General features: G+C 51.2%; 1 protein-coding gene across 1 annotated transcript in view; it reads left to right on the forward strand.

Annotated features, from left to right (window-relative positions):
- ADAM12 (ADAM metallopeptidase domain 12) overlaps positions 1 to 26,130 on the forward strand; it is a 302,779-nt gene that overhangs the window by 210,767 nt on the left and 65,882 nt on the right. The window contains 6 exon segments of the mRNA XM_066355592.1: positions 768 to 957; positions 8,331 to 8,396; positions 9,919 to 9,990; positions 15,180 to 15,349; positions 18,409 to 18,493; positions 22,182 to 22,330. Of these exon segments, the coding sequence (XP_066211689.1) occupies positions 768 to 957; positions 8,331 to 8,396; positions 9,919 to 9,990; positions 15,180 to 15,349; positions 18,409 to 18,493; positions 22,182 to 22,330 (732 nt within the window).

Here is a 26,130-nt window from a genome sequence, read left to right on the forward strand (position 1 = left end):
GGCTCTAAGAGGTCAAGGGCCCACGGCTTGTCAATGGCAGAGCTAGAACTTCAGCCAGACTGTCGGAGGCCACCTTCTCAGCCTCAGGGCTGGGACATCTTCCAAAGGTGTTTGCTCCTGTAAAGGGTGGTCCAGCTTTAGCCGAGATGGACTCGGAGCTCGTTCTTTAGGAAGCACGTCTAACGCTCTGTGTGCTGACAGGGGTGCCTTATTCCACACATCTCCCACAAGTCAAATAAGTAAAATACAAAAAATAATAATAATTTTATACTCAACCTTTCAGAATCCTTTGAAATATTTAGGCTATCTGGCCAATCAGGATGACTATCCAGTTGTAGGAATCTTCCTTTAATAAAAAAAAAAAGGTTTCTCTATGAATCATGTTGGCTCATTCAGATACAGTTATTTTCTAAGCGGGTAAAGCATCTTTTGTCTCTTTGTCTCAACAATATATATTTGAGAAGTAAAAACAAAAAAAGAAAAAAGAAAAGATATGAAGGCTAACCCTATCTATTCTTTCCCCAAAAAAGTATTTGAAACAAAAAATTTCTCTGACTCATTCTTCAAAAGATCTGCAAGGTGAATCAGTGCAAACATGTCACAGAAATGTCCTTTCCCGTTAAAGCCCGAGCTCGGAAGTAAATCAGTGTCTCTCCTTCCGTTCTCGTCTCATCGAGAGCTGGGTCTCAGCCATAAACAAGGAGCTACCCTTAAAAGTTATGGGTCTCTTTTCTTCCTTTCTTTATTTCTTATTTCTTTTTCAACAGGGGACTTATGACATTTGAAAACAAAACCTACGTCTTGGAACCAATGGAAAACATCACCGACGGACACAAGCTCTTCCGGGCGGAAACCCTGCCGGGGATCTGGGGCTCGTGTGGACTCCGACATCACAACACCTCCCAACCCGCTGTGGAGACCGGACTCCCACCATCCTCCCGGATGTGGGCAAGAAGGGTAGGAGGGGAAACCCGATGTCCTGTGTCTGGGGACCTGGGGGCACCAGCAGGGGCCACCTGGTGCCGGGATGTCTGGAGAAATGTTTCTACCTGGGCGTTGTGTCGGGGGATGAATCCACCCAGTTTATCCGGAGGTGGTGCGTGTCATGCACGGGCCAATCGTCACCAAACATGGAGACCTCTATCCATCCTTGACTAGCTAATGTCAACCGCAGGCTTATTTATTGTTTACCTGCTGGGTAAAGTCTGGCTCAGAGGGCCACAGGGTGGCTATTGATTGTGTCTTCAGTAAGAATCCGGTCCAGGCCTCTATGCAGGGCTGCACCCGCCCCGGTGGTAAGGAAGATGCCAATGGACCCTGCCCGGCAGCTCCCAGAGAGCGCTCTGTCTGCGGGAAGAGGATGAGAGGAAGGTCTTTTTATGTCCGGTCTGCTTTGCGATTGGGGTATCCACGGTGGTCTGCAGAACGTGCCCAGTCTTTGCCCGCATGCCTGTGCAGAGGAGAATTGGGTCTGTGCGTGGGGCATGGCTAAGGGGTGTCCCTTCCCCGAACCAGGCAGCTGGTGCCTGTCCTACTTACCGCCCGGGGCTGTCCGAGTGGTCAGAGTTCTCTCTGGTCATCTGTCCCTGAGGCTGCTTCTCCGAGGTCTTCCCTTCTACTGCAGAACTGGAAAGGTCTCCGTCCCCGCCGCATGGGCAGGAACAAGGGCACCCAATGCCCCAAGGGGCAACGCCATAAACCACTCCCCAGGATGGCTGCCCGGCCCTCTCACATCCACCATCGCCTCCGTGGGTCCCACAGGCCACGCGGCACACTCTTGAAAGGGCTGGAGGGCGGGGGGCCATTCGCCACATCTGTCTAGAGGTCCCGAGTTGAAACGAGTACAGCCGGAGAGGAAATGAGCAACAGTCCCCTGGTGTTTCTTCTCGGCTTCCCCGTCGCTCTGTGGACAGGAAAGCAAGAGTTCCTAGAGGCGACGTCACTTGCCCGGACGCGGGACAGAGTAGGGACGTGTTCCTCAACGTTCCTCAGGGCACATGTCATCTCCCCTGACTTTGACTCTTAGGCAGCCTCACATTTCACAAATACTATTTCTTTGCTCGTTCCTAATTACTTCTCATGCTTAAAATCCCCCTCCGACCTGTGGGCAGTGGTGTATTTCCCCTCTCCCCTGCTCTCCACCGAGCCATTGAGGGCTTTTCACTTCCATTTTAGATTCATTCTTTCTGCCCTGGGGTTCCGCCCATGCGACCCTAACTCCCGATGTGTTCATACGCTCCCGAGATTTTCTATGGCAGGAAAAGAACCATGATTTCTTTTTCTTCCCCATCACACAGAAGGGGACAGTCACTCCTTAGGGGGTGGAGGGGAGGGGCTGGCTCACCTTGACATTGATACTCAGCAGGGGAAGTTGTATCTGAAGCCCAGAGTTTAAAAAACAACCCCCACCGCACCCCACCCCCACCAGTTTCTCAAGAGTCTCTACCCTGCTTTTTTCTCCTACCTGCCTTAGAGTGACATAGTTAAGAATTGGAGTCACCCAAGGCCAGCCCCATCCCTGGTCCCAGGACACGTCTGTTTCACTCTTCGAACATTTTCTCCGATTCCCAGACCCAAGGGAGGACATGATGAAGGGGTGGCTCTTCCAGTGGCACACAGTGGGACCACTGCCTGTCGTCATCGAGCCGCTTTGCTCCGAGTACCTCGTGGAATACGCATCGTCCATGTGACGCGATCGATAACCCGGCTGTCGCAATGACGCTCGGTCATGTCTGTTGTCCCGTGGAGACGGGCGCGCTCGGGCCGCACTCGCCAGCCAGGTTTTAATTTTTTAACTAAGTCTGCAGCTCTCTCAACCATGATGGGCACAGTTGTTTCCAGTCATTTTGATTTGCAGGGAATTGCGGGGGGGGTCAAGGCAGGCACCTGAATAAAAACGTTGTTTTGTTAATAATGCATACTGGTGTGGAAATGAGCCTTTAAATTAAAATGGGAAGGCATCCGAGGCAGCTGCACTCGCTCTCAGTATTCCTCTCTAGACATCGCTGTGATTGCTTTTATGGGAGAGAAAATGTCCTTGACTTAAAGTACAGTTATACGATGAAAACGATGCAAAAAGTGATTTTCGGTTAGTGGAAATGTTTGGGGGTTGGAAGGATGCCGCACAGTGTCTGGGGTGGCACGTGTGGCCAGGATGGGAGGGGCGCAGTCAAGGACCACGCCGTCTGCCCGCCTCACGCAGCTGGCCTTGACTTGCTCCTCGGCCGTCCACAGCGCTGCAGTGAACTGACCTTGTTCACGCAGCGCAACCATGGTGCCGGCCTCTTCCCAGCATCTCTCTGCCCCGACGGCATGGTCACCGTGGCAAAAATCAGTTTGCCAACTGAGATTTTCTTTTCTGTGGATATTGGCATTCTTTCCTCCTGGAGCAGCAGGAGTAAATCTAAGCTCGGGGTGTGTGCGCTGGGCACAGCATAGGCCGGAGCTATTGCTTGTCATTTCCACGAGGCTTTCTGTTAGATTTGAGCGGGTGTCTGCAGTCAGAGCTGCAGGGTCCGTCCTCTGCTCTGCGGCTCTGTGAGTCCAGCCCGGAAGCCCTGGGCGCTGAGCGCTCCTGCCGCGTGCCACTGCCCCTGTCACCTGCCACACGCTCGGGAACACAAATTCATTCTCACCTCTGCCTGAGCCTGCCGGCAGAAAGGCAGGGGTCTGCAAACCTGCTCCTGGCGAAAGTCACATAATACGTCCCAAAGGCAATGGACATTATTTTTGAATTACCCTTTTTTTAGGGATTAGCTATGCTATCCACCACCACTCCCCCCATTCATAGAGGCATTGAGTCAAATGGAAAAGCCAATGTCTTCTTTTTCTAGAAAGCCGGGTTAACTTTGGCTGCAGAGGACAAGCAGGAATGGAGGCAGGGTGACACCGCTGTGTCCCCTCGAGGGCAGCTGTCCTGCAGTGGCCCCGAGCCGAGGTTCTGAGTTTCTGGACAGGCTGTCATCTCTCGCAGAAACTCCCCCAGGAGCAGCAGTGTAGGGAACCGCGGTGGTAATGTGTGTCATAAGCAGAGCCTGACAGTGGCTGAGTGTCAGGCAGCGGCTGGCACCGTCGGAAGGCTCGCTGGTTTCCTAGCAGGCTCGTGGAGTGCCTCTCTAACACGTGGGATTCCCTCCTCACTTCCGTGCCTGCCTCTGCAGGGGGACGGCCCCAGGTTCCCTCACGGCCCAGGTCACTCTTCCAGCCCGGGGTGGCGAGCAGCCAGGAGCACCGTGGCTTCCTGGGCCCTGGGCTGGGCTTCCAAGATCTGCAGGTGCGGATTCCTGCCACGACTTGAATCGATTACAACTCTGGATGAATAGGGAACAGGCCTCTCTCGTGCCGATGGCACCTGGGACCTCAGTTCGGTACTTTCCCGTCCACACTCAGTCCGTTCGAGTCAGCCCAGGCACCCCTCTTGTGGTCTTGTTTGCCGGCTGGTTCTGCAGCCTGTGTCTTAGCCCGGTCTCAGAGGCTGTGCTCCACACAGGGTAGGATCAGGGTGCTCTGTCCCCACACGAGTCATTGGGAAGGGTGATGGAAACGACCTTCCACAGTGGAGACCAGGGCTCAGCCTATAAATATTCATGAAGCGGTCCTAGAGGCAAGGCACGGAGCCTGGCTGGAGCCACCGGTGATCTTTCCTTGTTGAGAAGAGGATGATAACCAACCCTTTGACTCATTTAATTGGCTGACCGCGTCACCTATGCAAACACGGGCCTGGCTGCCTAGTTACTGTTCTTTCTTCTTTCGGTTGTATTGCACACAACTTGAACACATCGTTACTGCCCCAGACCACCACCACCACCCCCTGCACTCTGGGCTTTCCCTGTTACCTCTCTATAGCCCATTCTCCTCCCGGCAGCCAGAGGATGCTTTAAAAACATCACATTCAAAGGTGCCCTTTGGCTCTTAGATTATTAGATTGCGACTCCCACCTCCTGACAGTGGCCCTGTGTCCTGCCCACATCTTCTCAGCCTCGTGTCAGCCACACTCCTCTCGTTCACTAGACTCTAGCTCAGGGGTCTCAAACTCAACTCAGCATGTGGGCCGCAGAGCAAGACCACAGCCGTTCAGCGGGCCGCACTAGGTCTACAAAAGGCAACTGTTACGCAACACTTTTCTCACTGCAGTTGAAAACAAAAAAAAATCAGTACAACAAGCACAATCGTACATGCAGTTTACTCAGTGTCACAAAACGACCAGAAACTGTAGTTCGCATCACAACTGCTGTTAACTAAGCTAATATCTAGCTAGGATGCTGGAGAAATGAAAAATACAAGTAGGCCCCTAGGCTTACTTAATTTTATCCAAAATATTTTGAACTTTGTGGATTAGTCTGCGGGCCGCACAAAATTGTTCGGCGGGCTGCATGTGGCCCGCGGGCCGCAAGTTTGAGACCCCTGCTCTAGCTGTTCCATCAGATATGACGACACTCTAAGTTCCCTCCAGCCTCAGGACTTCCACTGCTGCTGTTCCATCTATCAGAAACACTGTTCCCACCACACTTTCCACAAAAGACCTGCTCCTCATCCTCGGGTCTCAGCTTGGTCTCTTCTCCCATTTTTATTTAAATTGTAGAACCCAGTTTATTTCCTTTTGTTGTGCTTTTCACAGGCTGTGCTTGATTTTTGTTAATTTGGTATCGTCTCCTCCCCAACCCTGCCCAGAATGTGAGCTTCTTAGCAGCTGGACCCTCAGTTTCTTGTCCACCCCTTTGTTGCCAGCTCCCAGCAGAGTGCCCAGCTCCTAGAGAGCTCCCAGGAGGTATCTGCGGGATGCATGCATGATATACAAGCAGTCTGGCCCACAGGAAGAAAGAGTTACAATGAGAATTTATGGCAACCTTAATCTAAACAGTGCTTTTCTAACTTGAGCTGGGTTGAGTGAAGTTCCCAGTTGCCAGAGGCCTTGTTGCGACATGTTCAGGGGGGATACTCTATCTCTAGGAATTCGGCTGTGATGACTCGAGAGGCCCAGGAACTGACTGCTTCCCTCTTGAGCAAGATTCAGGGCACGCCTCGGTCTGCACCTTGGAGCAGAGACTCCTGGGCCGTCCTCAGAGGCATAGGTTCCTATCTGTTTGGGGAAGGGCTTTTGTTTACAACCCCCAAAATGAGCATTTAATCAAGCAGCCAGTTTCAAATGCGGCTCTGCATATCAAAAAATTTAAATTGATAAAAAACAACAACAAAACACTGGACAGACACCACGCGGAGGTAATTTAAGCCTCTCTGTGTGTGCAGCCGAGGGAAGGAAACCTCGTGGCCGCAAGCCGGCCGCTCCCCTGGGGCTTTTTATTAGTATGCGGTTAGCTTCTCTCTGAGTTTGCAATTCTCTGAATTCATGAGAAAATTTGGACTTCTCCGAAAACTGCAGAGACAGGAAAATTGGGCTCATGTGTTTGTTTTCATAATCTGGAATGATACATTTTTCTAAATGATGATCCAAGAAATAGCCCCCACCCCGGGCCGTTGATTTCACCCCTTTCAGTCTCAAAGGTGTGTCCACGTCTAAGCAACCAGGGCCCTTTCCAGGAGTTTTCCAAGGGGACAGTCATTTTTTTTTTTTTTTTTTCATTTCTAGGGCTTTATTTTCTTCTATCTAATTAAGCCTGAATCTGTTAAGGGTTCATGAGGGAATTGGGCGGGGGTGGGGGTGGGGGGTGGGGGTGGGGGTCGGGAAGAGACATCCACTTCTCTCACACCTCAGTAAGGAAAGGGGCAAGAGCTTCACACTTCAAAAAGGTGTCTCATTTTGTGGATACCAGCGGATACCTCAGAGGCTAATCTTTTTTCCTTTATGAACGGATAGTTATCACCATAAAACACGCCTACAACACATCGTTACAACGCCAGACTTTTCTCTCTCTCTCTCTCTCTCTCTTCTGGTAATGTTGTAAAAGTTGGAGAAACTATACCTTTTGTAGTGCTTTATTTTTTTTTCTTCCTCCATAAGGTTTCCAGATTTATTTAGGGATCCCTAAATTCATGCATCAGCACAGCTGGGTGGGTAGGGGGAACACTGCTCTGAAACAAACATTTTTCTTGTAAAAGTCTGCTCGCAAGATCCTGGACTGATGGGGATTTGATTTATAAAAGATGTTTCCCCTCAGGATGATGTGACTCGAAAGCTGATTCAAAGCGAGCATGCCTGGGTCGTTTTCGCTGGTGTCCGGAAGCGTGGTCACAACCTCGCAATTTTTAAATGCGAAGTCTGTGTTGTTCAGTCGCAAACCAGAGATTATCAGTCATAAGGCCCTCCACCAGTTCAACCTGCATTTCCTCCAACTGCCTTTTATCGCAAAAACAGAAGGCTTTGTTTTTTTGTTTTCAGTGTTTGCTTTTGGATACCACCTTCCATGCATTGCTCTATTTCTCCTAAAAACAAAACAAAATTTTTTTTAAAAAAGCAAAGAAATGCCTTTGGGATTCTCCCCACAATTCATAAAAGAGTGTGAATGTTTTTCTTTATTTTTTGAGGAAACCTGATTAAAATGTAACTCACTTCTGAGGCTGCCTGTCCTCCTGCTGCCTGGGTGTGCTCCCATCCTCGCCGCTGGATACACAGTTTCCACATTTTTCTGCACTGTTTCATTCTTATGAAATCCCTTTCCCTCGCTGCGAGCTGCCTCCGCAATTTTTTTTCCTTGACACTGTTTTTTTTTTCTGTTCTTTTTTTCTTTTTATTCCTTCATCATTCTCCTCCTAACACCTCTTTCTCGCCTGGTTCTGTTCCCTGTATATCAACCTTGCTGTTCCCTGCTCTCCAGACCACCCATCTTCCTCTGCTTCCAACCAGGTTTCTCCATGGTCAGCCATAGGAAGTCAGTTCACTGGCGTGAGTTGTGCCATTCCTGCTCAAATCAATCTATGTGCCCTTCCACTTTTCTCACATGGCAAAACCAGACCATAAAGGCAAAGGGGACACCCGTGGGACACTGTTTTGTAACTTTCTGTGGTGATCTCCAAATGCACGCCTTGTGACAGCCCGAAACTAACAGCCACGGACTGGTCCCCGGTCCAGAGAGCGCTCCGCTGCCCGTTTCTGCGCGAGCTCGTCCTGGCCCTGCCGTCAGTGGTCGGGCTGGGATGTGCGATTTCCGTGCAAGGATTCCCCCAGACACACAGACACGCCCCTCCTGTTGAGAAGGCCCTACAGAGGTTGTGGGGGCTGGAGGTGAACTTCTGATGGAACGGAGGTGTGGGAGCTGGCGATGGTGAGGATAGGGTCCCCTTAGTGAAGGTGCATGGGTGAAGAGAGGTGGCCAGTGTTCTGGGAGGCCCCCGCGAGGCAGGAAGGGAAATTAACTCCATGCTTGCTTTTTCAGCATAAAAGGGAGACTCTCAAGACGACCAAGTATGTAGAGCTAGTTATCGTCGCCGACAACCGGGAGGTAAGAGCACCTGAAATTTCTCAATGCAGCTGGTTTAAAAAAAAAAAAAAAGCGAAAAAGGGAAAAGAAAATGTTTAGCATGTTACTAATGTGCTTTAATTAACCTTATATTTTTATAGGCCTTTCAACGCATTGTAAACAACTCATGGAACACATGCTTTTCTGATATTCTAAAGTATAAAATACTAAAAATGTATCTGATATGGCAAAATAATAACCAAGGACTGCAAAAAGAAACAAAAACAAACAAACCAACTGAGCTGAGCTCTCCAAACAGGGGGAATTATCTGGGGGGAAATGGAAGATGACCTTAGAATGTATTCTAAACATTGTGTGGCCGGGTAGGGGGCGAGTTAGTTTACAAAATGTCCCAAACGTCCTCCACCACAATAAATGAATGAAAGCTGTAGAGACGTGAGCAGGAAAGCCCTACCCCCTGAAGCAGGGCCTGACGTTCTGTGAGTTTTCTCTTTTAATTAGGTTTTTGGGTTTTTGTTTTTTTTTTTATTTTTCTGAAGTTGGAAACGGGGAGGCAGTCAGACAGACTCCCGTATGCGCCCGACCGGGATCCACTCAGCATGCCCACCAGGGGGCGTCACTTCTGTTGCGACCAGAGCCATTCTAGCGCCTGAGGCAGAGGCACAGAGCCATCCTCAGCGCCCGGGCCATCCCCACTCCAGTGGAGCCTCGGCTGCGGGAGGGGAAGAGAGAGACAGAGAGAAAGGAGAGGGGGAGGGGTGGAGAAGCAGATGGGCGCTTCTCCTGTGTGCCCTGGCCGGGAATCGAACCCAAGACTCCTGCACACCAGGCCGACCCGAGCCAACCAGCCAGGGCTTCTTTTAACTGGTTTTTTATTAGCATTTTTGAGAGTATCTTCTCTGTATTCATTTCCGCTATCTATCCTGACTGAGGCGACATTTTCTCATAGACTCCACATGCATGAACGAAACAGGCTGGACAATTTCTCAGAAAATTCCCCCACTCTGGAAGGACAGATGAAAGGGAAGAAGAGGGAATTGACTGACATTTTGTCATTTCTCCTCTGTGTTGTTTTGACTTCTTGCCATGAGTATCTGTTGCTTCTACAATTAAAAAAAAAACAAAACAAATATAAAAGAAATTTCTGAGGAAGTTAAAATCAACTATGGTTTCGTGAACCAGGGTCACCCGAGTAAATTCAATGAAAAAAAAAATCAAGTGGACGATATGACAATGGCTTTGAACTGCCTTCCAGTTGTCTGTTTCCTCTTAGCCAAAACTGTGACGGCTACTTTTATTGACCAGGCTGGAAAAATGCAGAAGTTGCTGTCTTAGGAGCACTTGGCTGGGGCTGATTTCAGGGAGTTTCAGAAAGTCCCGGGTGGGGAGAGTTCTCGGCAGGGTGGGAGCTCATTTCTCATAAACAAGGGAAGGTCCCCCATGGTGGGTAAAGCCCGAGAGACTTCACAAGTCCAGGAGCTGGGAAGATGGGCTTTGATTGACAGGCTTGCTGGGATGTGTGCTGACGTTTAAAATGATTAAGTTTCAGAAGCAAGGAAAAGACCTGGAGAGAGTGAAGCAGCGACTAATAGAGATGGCTAATCACGTTGATAAGGTAAGTCCTTTTCCAAGAATTGAATTGTTCAAATCACGTCCATGTTTGGAGACAAGGTGGAGGGAGTGAGGTTCATTCACCTCACCTGGCTGAGCAGGGAGCCGGGAGCCGGGACTCGCCTCCGGTCCTAGGCCGGACTGCAGACTCCTCTGTGCTGAGCGCGGAAGCTGGGCCTGGAGCGGCGACGGGAGGTGCCCACCCACGGCTCTCTGCTGGCCAGGCCGAGTCCCCGTCTCGGGCATTTTGGACTGACTCTCAGGTAGACCCAGGGCCCCAGTAGGGTGCCTCCCACCCTTCTGAGAACTCCCAAGCCAGCCTCTTCCCACGTCTCCCTGGGAGCATCCCACTGGCCCCTGCATACCGCCCCCAACAGCCCAGCCCTGTGACTTGTGTTCAGAGGCCAACCCTTTACACAGGAACTAAGCAATTCCCCAGCAGGCCCTCGTTCATAAGGGACACATCGGCTCCACAATGCTGGGACGTGGAAACTGACTTTCAGCCCAATCAGCAGGTGAGAAACCTCTCTCTGAGAAGCAGGAGGGGACAGAGGCTCTGTCAGAGCTGGAAGAGACCCTGAAGGCGGGTCTAAACCCAGGGGTCTTTGCCCACTGGAGTTCCTTATATGACCTGTTCACCAGGAGGTGCTCGAGCTGTCTACACCCCTTCCACTCAGCAGCACACCCTGCGTGGGAGAGAGCACGGAGCCGCGGGGTGTGGATGGGCTCAGGGCCTTCCAAAGACCCGTCAGCCTGAGTGTCTGGGCGGAGCCTGGGCGACAGGACCGCCCAGGGGGTTCTCAACGGGCAGCATGACTGTGATCACTGCTTTAACAAAACCCTAGTCCTAAGCGATCACCTGCCTCCAGCCCATGCAGAAAGGTGAGAGGGACAGGGGCCCGGCTGGGGGCTGAGGCTGCACCGCCCGCCCCTCGGAGACCTCTGCACTTGACGCCGTGCTGTCCAAGGCTGCCTGGGGTGGCTGTGTCTACCGGCCGTCCTGTTATGTGTGAGTGCATGGAGCTTTTGGAGTTCTTAAAAAAAAAATCGAAGCAAAGGCCATTCTAGAGATGCGCCTCCGTTCCACAAGGCAGTAGGGGCAGCGCCCAGCGCCGCGCCCTTGTGTCAGGGTGCCTCGCACGTGGTCTTGGCAGACCTTTGAAGCACGGGGAAGCCACAGACGACACTGAAACCGGACTGCTAAGGGCTGGTGTCCGCTTTAAAATGACGTGTTCGGTTCTCCACATTGTGTTTCTTCACTGTGTGCTCTGTGCCACCTCTTGCTTCAGTCTGCAAAACCAAAGAGGAGCGTGTGGGAGTCTCTTAGCAGCTGGCACTGGTAATGAAAGAGCAGCAGACCCCAGCCAAGTCCTGCCAGGCCTCGATGGACTTGGCCAGCCCGCTGGTTCTCATTTCTGGTGGGAGAGAGCTGAATTGCTTGGCACATGCATGTGTCAGGCCCCAGCAGACCTTGAAGACTCTGGTGGGATCCCCAGACCCCTTCCCACACTCTCTAGTGAGCTCTGGACAAGCAGTGTTTCCAAATGTCACTTTTGCGACTCTATATTCTCCAAGTATCTCAGCCTCCCCCTTCCCCCCACCCCCCGCCAAAAAGAGAAACAGAGAAACAATGACTGTCCCGGTTGCACTCTGCATTTGCAAAAATCTTGTCTCTTCTTGGCCATTCTAAGTTAATAACTGCTTGGCCGGCTACGTTGGAGGGGACGAGGGAGAAGGACAGCCTAGACTGGAAGACAGACACGTGATTTAGTGACAAAGGTGACATTCTTAAACACTCAGGAACACACACACACACCCTTAAGTAAATTACAGAAAGCAGGCCTGAGACTTGTATTCAGAGGCCAACCCTTTACACAGGAACTAAGAGCAATTCCCCAGGGGCCAATTAAATGGCTGGGCATGGGGGTGGTGGGGGGCCCTGCCTGCCAAATGCAGTGATCGCCTTCGCCTCTTTAACCTTTCACCTCCTCTCTTCCCACTTCGGATTCATTAAGAAGTTAGCAGCAGCTGCAAATTCTTTAAGGCTGAACCTCCGTGACCTGCTGGAGAGGACTCATCATCTGTGAATTTAATTTCTTTCAGGCCTTTTCTCTCTCCCCCCACCCTCTCCCTCTCTCTCTCTCTCTCTCTCTCTCTCTCTGCCCCCGTGAGTCTCGCCACCCCCCCTCCTCCAAGCCAGTTGCCTGAAGGATACAAGTTCTTGTGTTCGGACCTCAGGAGACTGCCCTTTGCTTCTACCCAGTATTTATTTTCAGATGCACTTCTTGCAGAAAGCCTTCCTCGAGCCCTCCAGTAGAGCACCCTCAGAACTTCCGGTTTGCGCGCTTTCTTGGCAGTGAGTTCTATTGGACCTAACTGTAATCGTGGCTGTGCGCTTCCTGCTGACCTCTGAGCGCTTCCTGCTGACCTCTGTGCGCTTCCTGCTGACCTCTGAGCGCTTCCTGCTGACCTCTGTGCGCTTCCTGCTGACCTCTGTGCGCTTCCTGCTGACCTCTGAGCGCTTCCTGCTGACCTCTGTGCGCTTCCTGCTGACCTCTGAGCATGTGGGAGCCGAGGGGCAAGGTCCTCCTGGCCCTTCCTCTTTCCGCCAGTGCCAAGCCTACTAGCCCACGGCAAGAGCCAAGCAAATATTTGTTGCTGCTGAGTCAATGGGTGAATCGATTCAGCTGGTCTCAGGCCGTGTCCATGCGTTCTGGGACTCACAGGTCAGGCAGGCAGCTGCCCAGCTCCATCTGAGCCTCGCTCTGAGCCTGGATCACAGCGGGTCGCCTTGGCAGAGAGCCACCCTAGCGTAAACGGTGGCTACATCAGGGGTTTAGAACCTAGGCACCAGGACCAGCCTGCCTGCGTTCAAACCTCAGCCGTGCCGACCGTGTCCTGGGTGGTTCCATGGTCCCCCTGTGCCTCAGTGCCCTGGACTGTAAAATGGGAATCGTACTAGTTCTTCCCTCTTGGAGTTGTTAGGAGGACGAAGAGAACCGCAGCAGGGGAAGCACTTAGCCCTGTGCCCAGGACCTAGTGGATGCTCATTAAGTATTAGCGGTGGTTCTTGTTGCTAGAAAGAGCTAAGAGGAGGCTATCGACAGTCCTGGGAGGGACGCTCACAGCAGGCAGTAGAGGAGTGATTGTGCATGATGACTTGCGGTGAGGTCAGCGGACATGACGGTGACCAGCAGCACCGATGTTGAAGCGGAGAGCCTCGACCTTATGTACTTCTCTCTGTATGAAGTCTACAGATGGGCTTTGCGAGGGTCATTGATGGAAATCACAGCCCATCATCATTGTGACGAGCTCCTTGATTAGGGAGCATCAAAGCTAGCTCAGAGAAGCAGTGACAGCTAGTCCTTCGTTGGGGCCCTCGTTACAACCTCTGTGTAGTCCTCGACAGAGGCAAACAGCATCCCCTTCACAGAGGACAATCCGGAAGCCCACACTTAGCGAGCTGGTGTGGACATCAGCACTGGACGTCCTAAATCTCTTCCTTCTGATCACTGTCACCTTTGTCCAGGCAACAGCTGAACATGGGATCTCGGCATCAAAGGACAGCAGTCAGACATGCACATTCAGAGGTCCAGATGAGTCAGTCCAGCAACTCGATTTTGCCTGGGAAGCCTCGGCGGGGTGCTTCCAAGCAATCCTTGATTAAAAACAAGCTGCTGAGCAGCCTTTGGGTTATATTGACTCATTAACTTATTAATGTAATGCCTGTAGCTGTTTTTCTGCTTGGAGCCAAGTTGGACTGCTGCGGTCAGCTTCTATCTCGTGATGTCCTTTGTGTTCTAGTCATTTTCTCCTGCTAACCTGATGCTCTCCAGATGAGGAGGGAGATGAGCAAGGGAAAAAGATGGCCCTGCCTTCCATGGGTCAGAATCCAGGCCGAGATGCTCAGCCTGGGGGAGTTCATTGTACTTGAGCTCACCACGTTGGAATGGGGCTTCGCCGTCCAAAGCGGAGCTTCTGTGATTTCATTCCTCGTTGGTCCAAGTATTCTAGCAGCTGAGAATAGGACCTGCTCACATCTGGAGCTTGACTTTGGCAGCTGTCACCAGCCACATCACGCTCCTTGGCTACCTGGAGTAGCAGGAGATGAGGACTTTCTCATCGTGCCCCGCCTCACGCATCACAGGCATGGAAGGTTTTTTACAACCAGCCAGGAGATCCTGTGTTCTTCCCTGGGCTCTGAGCACAGAGCCACCTCCCTGTCTTAGTGGTGCACGTGGGGCAGCAAGATAGCTGGGGGCCATGGGCAGTTCTTACCTCTCCCCCGACCACTCATCCTGCCCAATTAAGCTTGTCTGAGACAATTCTTCGCCATTGGAAGAGTTGCCCTTCCTACCTTTGACCCAGGACGATGTGCTTGTGGAGCAAGGGCTGCAGGGTGTAGCCGTGAATACACAGAGACGGGGGACAGGAGGGCAAGGCGGAGACCAGCTCTGGGCGGTGGGCCTGACGCTTCCTTCCCCTAGCCTGCAAAAGGGGGGCGCTCCTTACAGCGGATCTTCCCTGGACACCCTGGGCGAGCTGACGTCTGGCCCTGAGTAGAAGGCTGGTCAGCCACAGAGTTCCCGAGACAGAGTTCTCTGTTCGTGCCTTTATGATTCTGCAAGCTATCGATTCTCTCATTGAATTAAAACCTCCCAGATCGATTACAGGTGACAGAACAGGATAGCGCCAGCCAAGTCGGGGCCTTTGCCAGGATTTAATATAGATTCATTTTCAGTAACTCATAGGTAGAACCTTTTAGCTTAAAATGAACAAATTACTGTCCTTGGCAGAGTGTCTGAAAAGCCTAACTTACTCATTGTTTCGCTTGCAGTAAATAGGGCCTGGCAGGCCTTCGCCGTAAGACAACTATTTCAGTGTCCTCCACGACTACATATGCACATTTTAAACCACCAGGGAACCATTGGAACTGTGTGCTTCCAACACAGACTAAGGCAGACACCAAAAAGGCTCCTAACGTTAGCATCTAACGGGCCAACAATATCTGAGAATCCAGGGACCACATCCCCTTGCACCGGGCGGTACAAACATCCTTAGCTTCTTAATGTGGCGGGAATCGGGGAACAGAGCCGTGTTTTTCTTACCTGTGTCCGTGAGGTTGGAAACGTGCACCTCCGTTCCACTCTGCACTCGGGAAGGCGGTCCCCAAAGGTCGTCTGTCCTCCTCAGTTTTACAGAGCGCTGAACATCCGGATAGTGCTGGTCGGCGTGGAGGTGTGGAATGACATCGACAAATGCTCCATAAGCCAGGACCCGTTCACGAGCCTCCACGAGTTTCTGGACTGGAGAAAGATGAAGCTTCTCCCTCGCAAGTCCCACGACAACGCACAGCTCGTCAGGTAGGGCGCCCGCTGTCTCTCCTCGGCAGAGAGGGGGAGTGGCCTCTCCTCTGAGCTCCGCCAACACAAGTCCCTGGAGCTGCCTGGCCTTTCTCGGGCACACTGGCCTGCACCAGGGGGTTTTCTGAGCCCCCAGCAGTGGGGCGGAGGCCATTCCGACCAGAATCTGGGGTCTGTTGTGAAAAATCTCCCTTCAGACCCTTTGGGAACCCTCTTCCTCTGGACGAGGTCTTACTCCCCTCCCCGTCACCCGGACGTCTTCTTCGTGCAACTCTTTCTAGTCTTAGTGTTGATGTCAAGTGGCCCAGAGTCGGCTCTGTTGTAAAGCTCACTCTCCTTCATCGTTCGTGGAAGATGTTCATGTGTAACCCGAAGACGGTGTATCCAGGTGGTTATTGACAGGTGCTTGGAAAAGGAAAACCCTTGTCCCTCTTCTGGTCTCTCCTCATCCTTCGGTTTTCTAGGTCAGAGGCTACCAGCACTGTGACACCTTAACCTTGGGTTCCGTCTTCCATGCAAACTGTATGGAGCACCGATGAGCTCTGAGCACCATGGTGTCCGGTGCTGTAAGCCTCCCTGCCCTCGGGGGTCCCCAGGCTGCTGGGAGGAGGCAGTAGTGGACCAGGACAGTCTGGGGCGACGAGCACATAAGTAATAAGTAATCACCGAGAGAATGCACACCTAGAGCGTGACAGGACATTGGTGCGACGTCACAGACACTTTTACAGTTGAGAAGAAAGACACATTCGAGTCATCTCCTAATCTGGTATGAAGTACATTTTTCCCAAAGTGCCGAACTTTTTATTACACACTTTGAATAACCTCTGTGATTATTTCTCTGCCCTTCCTGGGTAGCGCCTGTCACTGAGGTAAAAGCCTTGGAGGTCCAGACACTTTTCGTTAGCAAATCGGATCTAACTTACTGAGCAGGAAAGAGGAAAGCCAGTCCTCCCCTCCCTCCCTCTCCCAAATGCCTATGTCCGAGCTGAGACCGCTGGCCTTCCCGGATCATTGATTTTGGCCATTTTTACAAGATGTTTTTTTTTCCCCCTGCTTTGGATATGTGGGTTTTGCCTCATATTCAATGTACTGATTAATCCTGAATGACTAAAAAGTAGAATCAAAGCAATTTGTTTTGATTTTTCTCCCAGATGGAGTCAGTTCAACTTGAACATCTGGAAATGAATTGGCCTCCTCTTATATAACCTTCTTATTTACAGACCTATACAAGGTGGGGCAAACATAGGTTTACAGTTGTGAATACACAAAACAGAGTTTATTCTTGTATTATAATTTATTAATTATGGTATTATTTTTATATGAACTAACTGTAAACCTACGTTTGCCCCCACCCCATATAATTGTAGATGTTAAAATGGTCTATATACAGTGTGTCTGTAAAGTCATGGTGCACTTTTGATCGGTCACAGGAAAGCAACAAAAGACTATAGAAATGTGAAATCTGCACCAAATAAAAGGAAAACCCTCCCAGTTTCTGTAGGATGATGTGGCAGCATGTGCGCATGCACAGATGATGACATAACACCGTGTATTCAGCGGAGCAGCCCACGGCCATGCCAGTCGAGATGTGGACGGTACAGAGGAAAGTTCAGTGTGTTCTGTGGCTCGCTAAATTAGAATCCATGACCAAAGTGCAACGTGAATATCGGCGCGTTTATAACAAAGCGCCACCGCATAGGAATAACATTACTCAGTGGGATAAGCAGTTGAAGGAAACTGGCAATTTGGTGGAGAAACCCTGTTCTGGTAGGCCATCAGTCAGTGACGAGTCTGTAGAGGCTATACGGGATAGTTACCTAAGGAGCCCTCAAAAATCTGTGCGTGAGCCCACATTGAACTGCACTGAATAGGTATGAAACTGGGAGAGTTTTCCTTTTATTTGATGCAGATTTCACATTTCTATTGTCTTTTGTTGCTTTCCTGTGACCGGTCAAAAGTGCACCACCATGACTTTATAGACACACTATAGATATATAAGTAAAAGTTTCAATCCCTACTATTTTCCATAAGAGTATAATGGGATGGAGATAGATCTGTGTGTGTATATACACACACATACACACACACATATACACACATAGGTTCATAGATGACGTTTTATATAGATTAGCTCCCTTTTGTCCAATCAACCACTGCCAAAATGCCTAACTTTAAAATATATATATAAAATCGATGGGTGTCCATGGGCAAGATAACATGGGGTAAGTCATTAGTTTCCCTTAAAAGAGATTCAGCAGATACAGTGTTTAATTTTTAATGTATGAGGTTAGCATTAAAAGCACTTGCATTAAACAGACCCTGATATCATTCTATATCATCCTATGAGGGAAAGTTGCCCCTGAGCCATAAGGTCACCGCCCAGAAGCTTCCGCCCAGGTTGTGAGGCTTCGTGGGTGCCTTCTTCTACACTGACTCCGGAGAACCAGTCATGTCCACAAGCTATCTAAGCGGGACGTTATGGGAGAGTCTGGGTCTCCGTCCTCCTTATTATAATATCCCATGGGAGAGCAGATGTCAGCTTCGACGAGAAGTCCAATAGCCATCACAAGGGCGTTGCATTTAGTTAGCGGTGCCTCTCTGCGACTCTCCTCAGCCCTTCCATCCGCCCCCCCCCAACCCCAGCCCATTAGGAAATGCGCAGAATACAATTTACACACCCCGGAGTCATGACTGGAGTCTTGACAACAAAAATCTGAAAGGTTTATGGGGCCGTGATGCAACCGGAGAAATAAATCACGAGGGATCGAAAGCTAAACTCAGCCCTCAGCCTGCCCTCAGAAGCTGCCCTGATTTCTGCACCGGCCTTTGCAGCTCCTGTGGGAATGAGTGCACGTGGCTTATGTATATCCTGTCTGTTACTTTGTCACGTCTGTTTCTCACCTTTGACTCAGGGACATGCCGTGCGCGCGCACACACACACACACTGTTCTTGAGCTTATTATATTTTTTTCTCATGAAAGGTTCAAAAACCAATATATATATTAGAAAATGTCTTCATTCTCTATGAGTTTAAGAAAGCCCTTTCTCTTCTTTCCTAGTGGGGTCTATTTTCAAGGAACCACCATTGGCATGGCGCCCATCATGAGCATGTGCACGGCAGAGCAGTCTGGGGGCATTGTCATGGTAAGTCAGGCTCCCCAGGGCGCCAGCAGCAGGGGCCCTGTCCCCGCTCGCCTTGATGAATTCCCGGGGAAATCCCTACTTTCACCAGACTTTGTGAAATTAAGGTGCTTTTCATCAATGCTTTTTAGATTGAGTTCTACCTTCCCGCTCACTCTGTGGTCCCCCGTACCCCGCAACAATTTCAGGGCTGCTTATAGAACATATCGTTTTGCACACGGGAGAAGTGAGCGTGCGAAAATAGCTCAGTGCAGTCCAGTCTCCCCCATTTATGAAGAAAATGTTTCAGCTGGGATTCTGGTGGAAGCATTCCCGTCCAGCAAGTCTCTCCCAGTGTTGGGGCAGCCTGGGGGGGGGGGGGCTGGGGGTGCCCTTACCACTGAGCTTCTCGGATGGCCTGCGGTCTCACCAAACATTACCGTCTGAATGGGTTCCTGACGGTTGCGCCTCTGGGCCCAAGCTCCAGAAGTCTGAGGTTACTAACTGTTTACCACCGCGAGTGCTTGGCGCACCCCCTGACCGGCATCCAATTCGGCCGCATAATAACCTTATTCTTGGAAGGCAGGGACCTGGGTTTATTGCTTTACAAGGATCACTTTGTCATATACGGGCCATAGATATGTTTATGAAAGGAAGTAAAATGGGAGGGCTCTCTGGGACTTGTTCTTTATGAATTTAAGAGGGAAGCAGCTTTGATAGGCGGCACAACAGAGGACTCCTGCTCAGGTCCATCGACAATCAAAAGGGGAGATTGCACACGGAGCTGGTGCTGCTCCCACTCTGGGAATGGGGGGTCCCCCTTTGCATCATTTCTCTGACGGGGAGTCTCCCCAGAGACCACTCCACCATCTCCATTAGACAAACGGAACCTCACCCGTCCAAGAAGCTGTGAATTCCTCCGCGTTGTTTTTCGAACAGAACATTGTATTAGAGGGCGGAAGGAGGCATGTTCTGCTGACTCTCAGTTTCTCCACACATGGCCCACCCAAACCTCCTTTAGTGAATCTACACAGGGAAGTCCCCCCTTCTCTGGGCAGCGCTGGGAACTCACACGAGCAAGTGCCCATGGGGAAGCTGGAGACGCTGTTCGGAGGCGTTGCGCCCACTCTGTTGGATTTCAGGGGTGTGTGTGTGTGTGTGTGTGTGTGTGTGTGTGTCCCTGGACGTCCTGGATACGATCTCTACCATGGAAATCATTGGAAAGTTTGGGGGGGTTTTTTGTTGTTGGTGTTGCCAGGTTAATTTCAAGTCAGACCCCAGCTGTGTGAGTGTGTGTATGTGTGTGTTTATTTTTAATTCTTTTACAGGGCAGCCTGTAAGCTTTTAAGAGGAAATAATTTTGTTTCTCAGTTCCGTGGTCGGTTGCTCACTGACGCTGCCACTTCAAACAGGCGTGAACACTTTTTTTTTTAGAGCTGAAACCGAATTCCTCCTGAGCGTGGCGGGCCCACCGCTGGGTGGCCGATACGACCCTGTTAAGTGGCTTTCTTGAGCTCATTTTCCCTTAGCCTATTTCCATACAAGCGTTTTTATCAAAACTCCTTCTGTGAAAGCGTACAGGGATGCCTAACTTTAAAAAAAATAAATAAGTGGATAAAAGAATGTGGGAAAGATAAGCCAGGATGAGGAGTGCCATGAGCACTCCTCAAGGCCAAAGTTACCCAACAGGAAACCACATTCGGCCGACTCGGCCACCGTTAGATCACCCTCAGACACATCCCTCGTTTGCTCCACATGAGGGAGACGCATCGGGGAGGAAGAAGAGGCCACAGCTCCTGGACTCTGTGTAACATCCACAAGAGAAGCCAGATGGATGGCATGACCAGGATCAGAAACTTCTAGACTTTCTCCCCGCGTCTCTGAGCTTAAACGTGACAGGTGTCACACACCGCCGTGCCTCACGCCAGAACTTAAGAGTTGTGAGAGGAAGGATGTTGAGGGGCAAGGAGACCAGACTCCTAACCCAGTCGGACACTGAGGCCCTGATGCTGTTTGTCTAGATTTTCAGGCTGGAGCAAGCGTTAGTTGGGGTAACTTGCTTTTGTATCACATTGGATTAAAATAGTCCTGTTTTGGGATAATGCCATGAATAAAGAGGTTGTTTTTTTTTTTTTTTCTCTCCCCTTATTGCAAACGTAAACTGTTTATCAGGGTCACTTTGGAGAAATTCTGCATATAATCACCTATGCGTGAAAGAAAAACAACTTGGCAATTAAAGGCAAAACCAAGATATTCAGTGATACGGTCAGATGTGGAGTAATTTTTTGAGGATGAAGTTCTTGGATTTTGAGCCAAAGCGTGCTACACTATAGTCAGCCCTCCACATGCTGAGCTTGACTGCCTTCTTTTCGCCAATGTGTATGTTCCTGAGGATTGATTTTCTTTCTTTCTTTCTTTCTTTTTTTTTTGAAACATATTTGCGAAGCTTCCTACAACAGGAAACCGTAAATTCCAAACACGGTCATTTATTAGGAATTTCATGTACTCTAAGAAAAACATGGTTCCTTGACATGCGATCCTTGTCTTAGACGAAGGACCAGAGAGAGGCCATTAACAGCTGTGACCGTGAGCGCGCCTGTGGGATTACACACGAACGCACCTTTCTCGGGAGGCCCTGCAAAGACCCTTTCAGGATAATGCTTTTTCTGAAACACAGGGTCACTGTTTCCCAGCAGCCTCTTGGGAGAACTCCTGATCTGTTGCCAAGGCAACACAAAGCAAGTACCTAGGTGAGGTACCTTCATGACTCCTGGTATACAGGCCTCTTCTAGACATACCGCTAGTGGGCATGACCTGTGCAAACCCTATCCACTGATTAACTAGCTCTAGTTTGTTAAAGTTAAGTAACAATATATTTTTTAGTTTGTTGTATCTATTTAGCCAAGCCACCCACACACTCACACTAAGTTAGGGTGGCAAAGCAGAGCTTGCTGAGCGGGGGTTGGAGGTGGATCGGCCTCCTAAAATCAAGCAAAAGGTTGAGGGAACCCCAATAACCAGAGTCAGAGAATCAGGACTCTTCTTCATCCAATCCCGAGGTCTCCCCGACCAAGCAAAGGGCCAGCCAGAGTGAGGCCCGATGACAGGGTGACAGTCTTTCCTTCAACGCATCTTCAAACGGATCTCTCGACGTGGAGAGCGTTTATTGCAAATTCCTGAGAATTTTCCAAGCAGCCTTCTCCCATACAGACGGGAAGAGGCGTGCTCAGTAACAAGGCGCGGGTCTTACGTAGGATGTCATGGGGCCCATGTCCCCCTGCCAGCATGACGTCAGCAACTTCGCAGTCAGGGATCGAATGGCACGTGTGTGACCGACGCAGGAACGAGATCTTCTTCCTATGATGCAGGGCAGCGTTTGGCTTCAGCCAGTAGGAGGGTGTTTCCCGGGAGGATGTCGGAAGAAGGATGGAAAGAGGCCACCACAACCATCTCATGTAAAGACATAGGAACCCCATGTGTATGCGAGAGCAGGGCACTCCTCAGCCGGAGGGACCCCAAACCCCTTTAACTGGATAAGTTGTAACTAAGTTGTAACTAAGTAACGGGACCCTCTCTTGGTTCCTGCTAGGGGAATGGGTTCAGTCAAGTGTGGAGGAAAAGTAAATGTCTGGATGGTGGGGCGGGGGCAGGGGTGGGACGTAAGGCCGAGGAGCTGCAAACTAGACATCTGTGCTCTTGTGTTTTCTTGGAGGACCATTCCGACAGCCCCCTGGGCGCAGCCGTGACCCTGGCGCACGAGCTGGGCCACAATTTTGGGATGAACCACGACACCCTGGAGAGAGGCTGTAGCTGCAAAACGGCAGCGGACAAAGGAGGCTGCATCATGAACCCCTCGACCGGGCAAGTACTGACCCTCACCCCCCACCCCAGTGCTGAGCAGACAACCCTCCCTGGTTGTCTGGCCGGAGCATGCATGGAAGCTTCCAGAAAGAAATGCCTTCCTGAGTAGCGAGGGTGGACTGTGCTACTCAGAGAGAGTCACAGGCACCCAGATTGCAAGGCCGTGTGGCAGAGGACTGACCCCTTCCTAGGCAGGGGCGGGCGGGGCTGTCTCTGTGTCGAGATCACCAGTGGTAGTACAATCTGGACACGGGTTTGATCTGAGCCTGCAGCTCCCGTGCTCTGAGCCATCTCAGGGCCTGGGAACCCCCTGGGCAAGGTGGGCAAGGTCAGATGGCCGGGGGTCCTCCAGAGGGCTCTGGGTAAGAGGGGCTTCCTCCCTCGGGCTTGGTTTGAAGGGTGTTAGTAGCTTGGGGACTTGGACTGTTCTCACAGCATCAGACCTGAGAGGTTGAGATGAGGTGACTTCTGTTTCAGTAAGTTAGCGGTTCCAGCGCCTTCCTGGGACTCTGGACTCGGGCTCGCCCAGGAAAAGGAGGAGGGCAGCTTCCTCTCGGAGTCTTCAGAGGAGGTGGAGATGGGTCGATGCAGCTGCGAGTGAGGGCGGACTCTGAGGTCTCCTCACTCCTCACAGGATCCTCCACCCCAGAGTGCGGAGCCCGCGGGAGAAGGTTCTCATTAGTCCGGGAAACGCCTACGCGCGTCCTCCAGGCTGGCGTCTAATCTGCGCCTCGAGACCTCCCCAGTGTGCGTCTCCGGGCCCGGTCCGGCCGAGGGCCGCTCTCTGGGTTCACTTTGCTGACTGGCAGCCCAAAGACTGGCCTCCATGAAGACTCGCTGGCCAGAGGCAGTCATGATTGGGGGGGGGGGCCTGCTTACGAGGTTTCAGAGTCCCCAGAAGAGGGAGGGATTGTCACAGAACGTGGATAGGCCCTGACAAGCCGTAGCCCCGTAGGTCTTCTGTCCGATGGCTTGTGGGGCACGGCGGGGCTCCTGAAACAGGCTGCCCCTAAAACAGGACAGCAGGCCTGCCCGGCTCACGTCACTTCCCGTGAGCTGTGGTGACGCCCCTGATGACAGCCAGGCCCTGTGCTTCTGTCCGGCACCGCTGTCAGCACAGAGCCCGCAGGGAGCACCGGCTTTCGCTTACAGTCCTGTCTTCAGCACATTCAAGGCAGTTCACCAGGACCCTAGTCACGGAACTCGGTCTCTGCATTGGAGCTGACAGGGGCCCCGAACCTGAACCCAAAGTGAGTCTCTCAGGCCAGCGCCAGCAGGAGGCGAAGCATGGCCAGGTCTAGGTACCAACAAGGGAGCTCCCCAAAAGGAGGGGCAGGTCACTCGGGAAACAGTGCACTGCTTGTCACGTCCGGGCAGAGGCAGAAGAGCTGTGGGGTGGGCACATGGGACAAAGAATTCCTCTGAGGGTGTGAGGTTGGCCAGGGGCCTGAGGGTGGGTTTCGTTTTCAATGTCCCACCAGCCCAAGGGAGGTCAGCAGCCTAGGCCCGTATGCTGGACGGAGCAACTGAGTGGTCTCCCTGCTTTCCCATGCTTGATGAACTCAGAGTGACCACGGGGAAATGAACTGTGTTTTATTTCCCTGATTACCAAAGAGGCACAAGCAGATCAGACGACGCTGTCCCTGGAACAATGTGCATTTGAACTGCACAGGTCCACGGACACGCGGATATCTTTCCATGTATAGACAGCCCACCCTTGGTATGCCTGGGTTTCGCATCTGCAGATGTCAACCAACTGGGGTCGACGCCGTAGTTTCAATCCGAGATTGGGAGTCTATGATGCGGAGGGCTGACTGTGTGCATTGTTCTGTGCCATTTTCTGTAAGGGACTCGAGCGCCCACAGGTCTTGCTATCTGCAGGGAGAGGGTAGGTGTGCTGGAACTAATCCTCCACGACACTGAGGAACAACGGAAGTATTTGGGGGTCAATAGTCATTACACCGATTTCCCACTGCTCAGAGGGTGGGGATGGTGCCGGTTCCCCCAACCCCCACACTGTTCAAGGGTCAGCTGTACACGCCTCTCCACAAGTGGTTACCAGCAACGAAAAAGATTCTGTTGTTAATATTGCTAATGTTTTTGAACTCTTAATAAAATAGACAAATGGAAGAAAAGAAAGTCTAGACTAGAAATGCTAGACTGGGATTGAGGAGACCTGTGAGCCCCAGTTCTAACACCAATGTTTTTCTTTTGTTTTTGTTTTTTGTTGTTGTTGTTTTTTTTGGTAATACAGGCAAGTTAGTAACCCCTCTGACTCTGCAGTTCCTCATCAATAAAACGAGTGAGTCTCTCCTTCCTTCCTTCCTTTCTTCCTTTCTTCCTTCCTTCCATCTATCCATCCATCCATCCTTCCACCTATCCATCATTCCATCCATTATTCCATCCATCCATCCATCCATCCATCCATCCATCCATCCATCCACCCACCTATCCCTCCATCTCTCCCATCTATTCCTCCATCCATCTATCTATCTACCCACCCATCTTTCTATGAATTGTTCACATAGTAAACAAATATTGGGACCTCTGTGCCTCTTGGGAATGCCCAGAGGAGGAGACCTGACAGCTCTAAAACCTCTGACTCCGGAGGCACAGTTAAGTAGAAGGCACACTGTCTGGTCCTCTCTGCAGTGTTGCATTAGCCCTTCAGAGGGGAACATTTCTCTGGCAGTGTTTATGGATGGGAGCCAAATGGCCCTGGCAATATTTGACAGCCAGAGGTAGAACAGTATTAAGAACTCAGCCTTTTTCATATTTTTCCTCCTCTCACCAGGGGCTTGCTAACAGCCTTTACTTGATTTATACCTTATTAGCGATTTCCAAGTTCTCTCTTTTGCTGAGCTTGTGCTTTCGTGTAAATCTCTCCTATTTGGTTCTCATTTATGATCCAGCATTCCTGTCCAGAGAGTGGTGTTTTTAATTTTCTCAGATGGAAAGAAACTCTAAGCAAGTGTGTGAATTAATCACAAAAGCCCAGCGGCGTGGGGGAGGTCAAGCCACCCAGCTGACCCTCGGCCCGTCCATCACCCACCGTAGCCTGTCCAGGCTGTTCTCCATCTCCAGTGTTCTGTCAGCATGGGCGTCCTCTTACCCCCCAGGGTCCTGCAGGAGGGGGGAGTCACCCACTGTAGCCTGTCCAGGCTGTTCTCCATCACCCACCGTAGCCTGTCCAGGCTGTTCTCCATCACCCACCCTAGCCTGTCCAGGCTGTTCTCTATCACCCACCGTAGCCTGTCCAGGCTGTTCTCCATCACCCACCATAGCCTGTCCAGGCTGTTCTCCATCACCCACCGTAGCCTGTCCAGACTGTTCTCCATCACCCACCGTAGCCTGTCCAGACTGTTCTCCATCACCCACCGTAGCCTGTCCAGACTGTTCTCCATCACCCACCGTAGCCTGTCCAGGCTGTTCTCTATCACCCACCATAGCCTGTCCAGGCTGTTCTCCATCACCCACCGTAGCCTGTCCAGGCTGTTCTCCATCACCCACCGTAGCCTGTCCAGGCTGTTCTCCATCACCCACCGTAGACTGTCCAGGCTGTTCTCCATCACCCACCGTAGCCTGTCCAGGCTGTTCTCCATCTCCAGTGTTCTGTCAGCATGGGCGTCCTCTTACCCCCCAGGGTCCTGCAGGAGGGGGGAGTCACCCACTGTAGCCTGTCCAGGCTGTTCTCCATCACCCACCGTAGCCTGTCCAGGCTGTTCTCCATCACCCACCGTAGCCTGTCCAGGCTGTTCTCCATCACCCACCGTAGACTGTCCAGGCTGTTCTCCATCACC

The sequence above is a fragment of the Saccopteryx leptura genome, chromosome 13, assembly GCF_036850995.1.
Source record: "Saccopteryx leptura isolate mSacLep1 chromosome 13, mSacLep1_pri_phased_curated, whole genome shotgun sequence".
Classification (NCBI taxonomy): domain Eukaryota; kingdom Metazoa; phylum Chordata; class Mammalia; order Chiroptera; family Emballonuridae; genus Saccopteryx; species Saccopteryx leptura.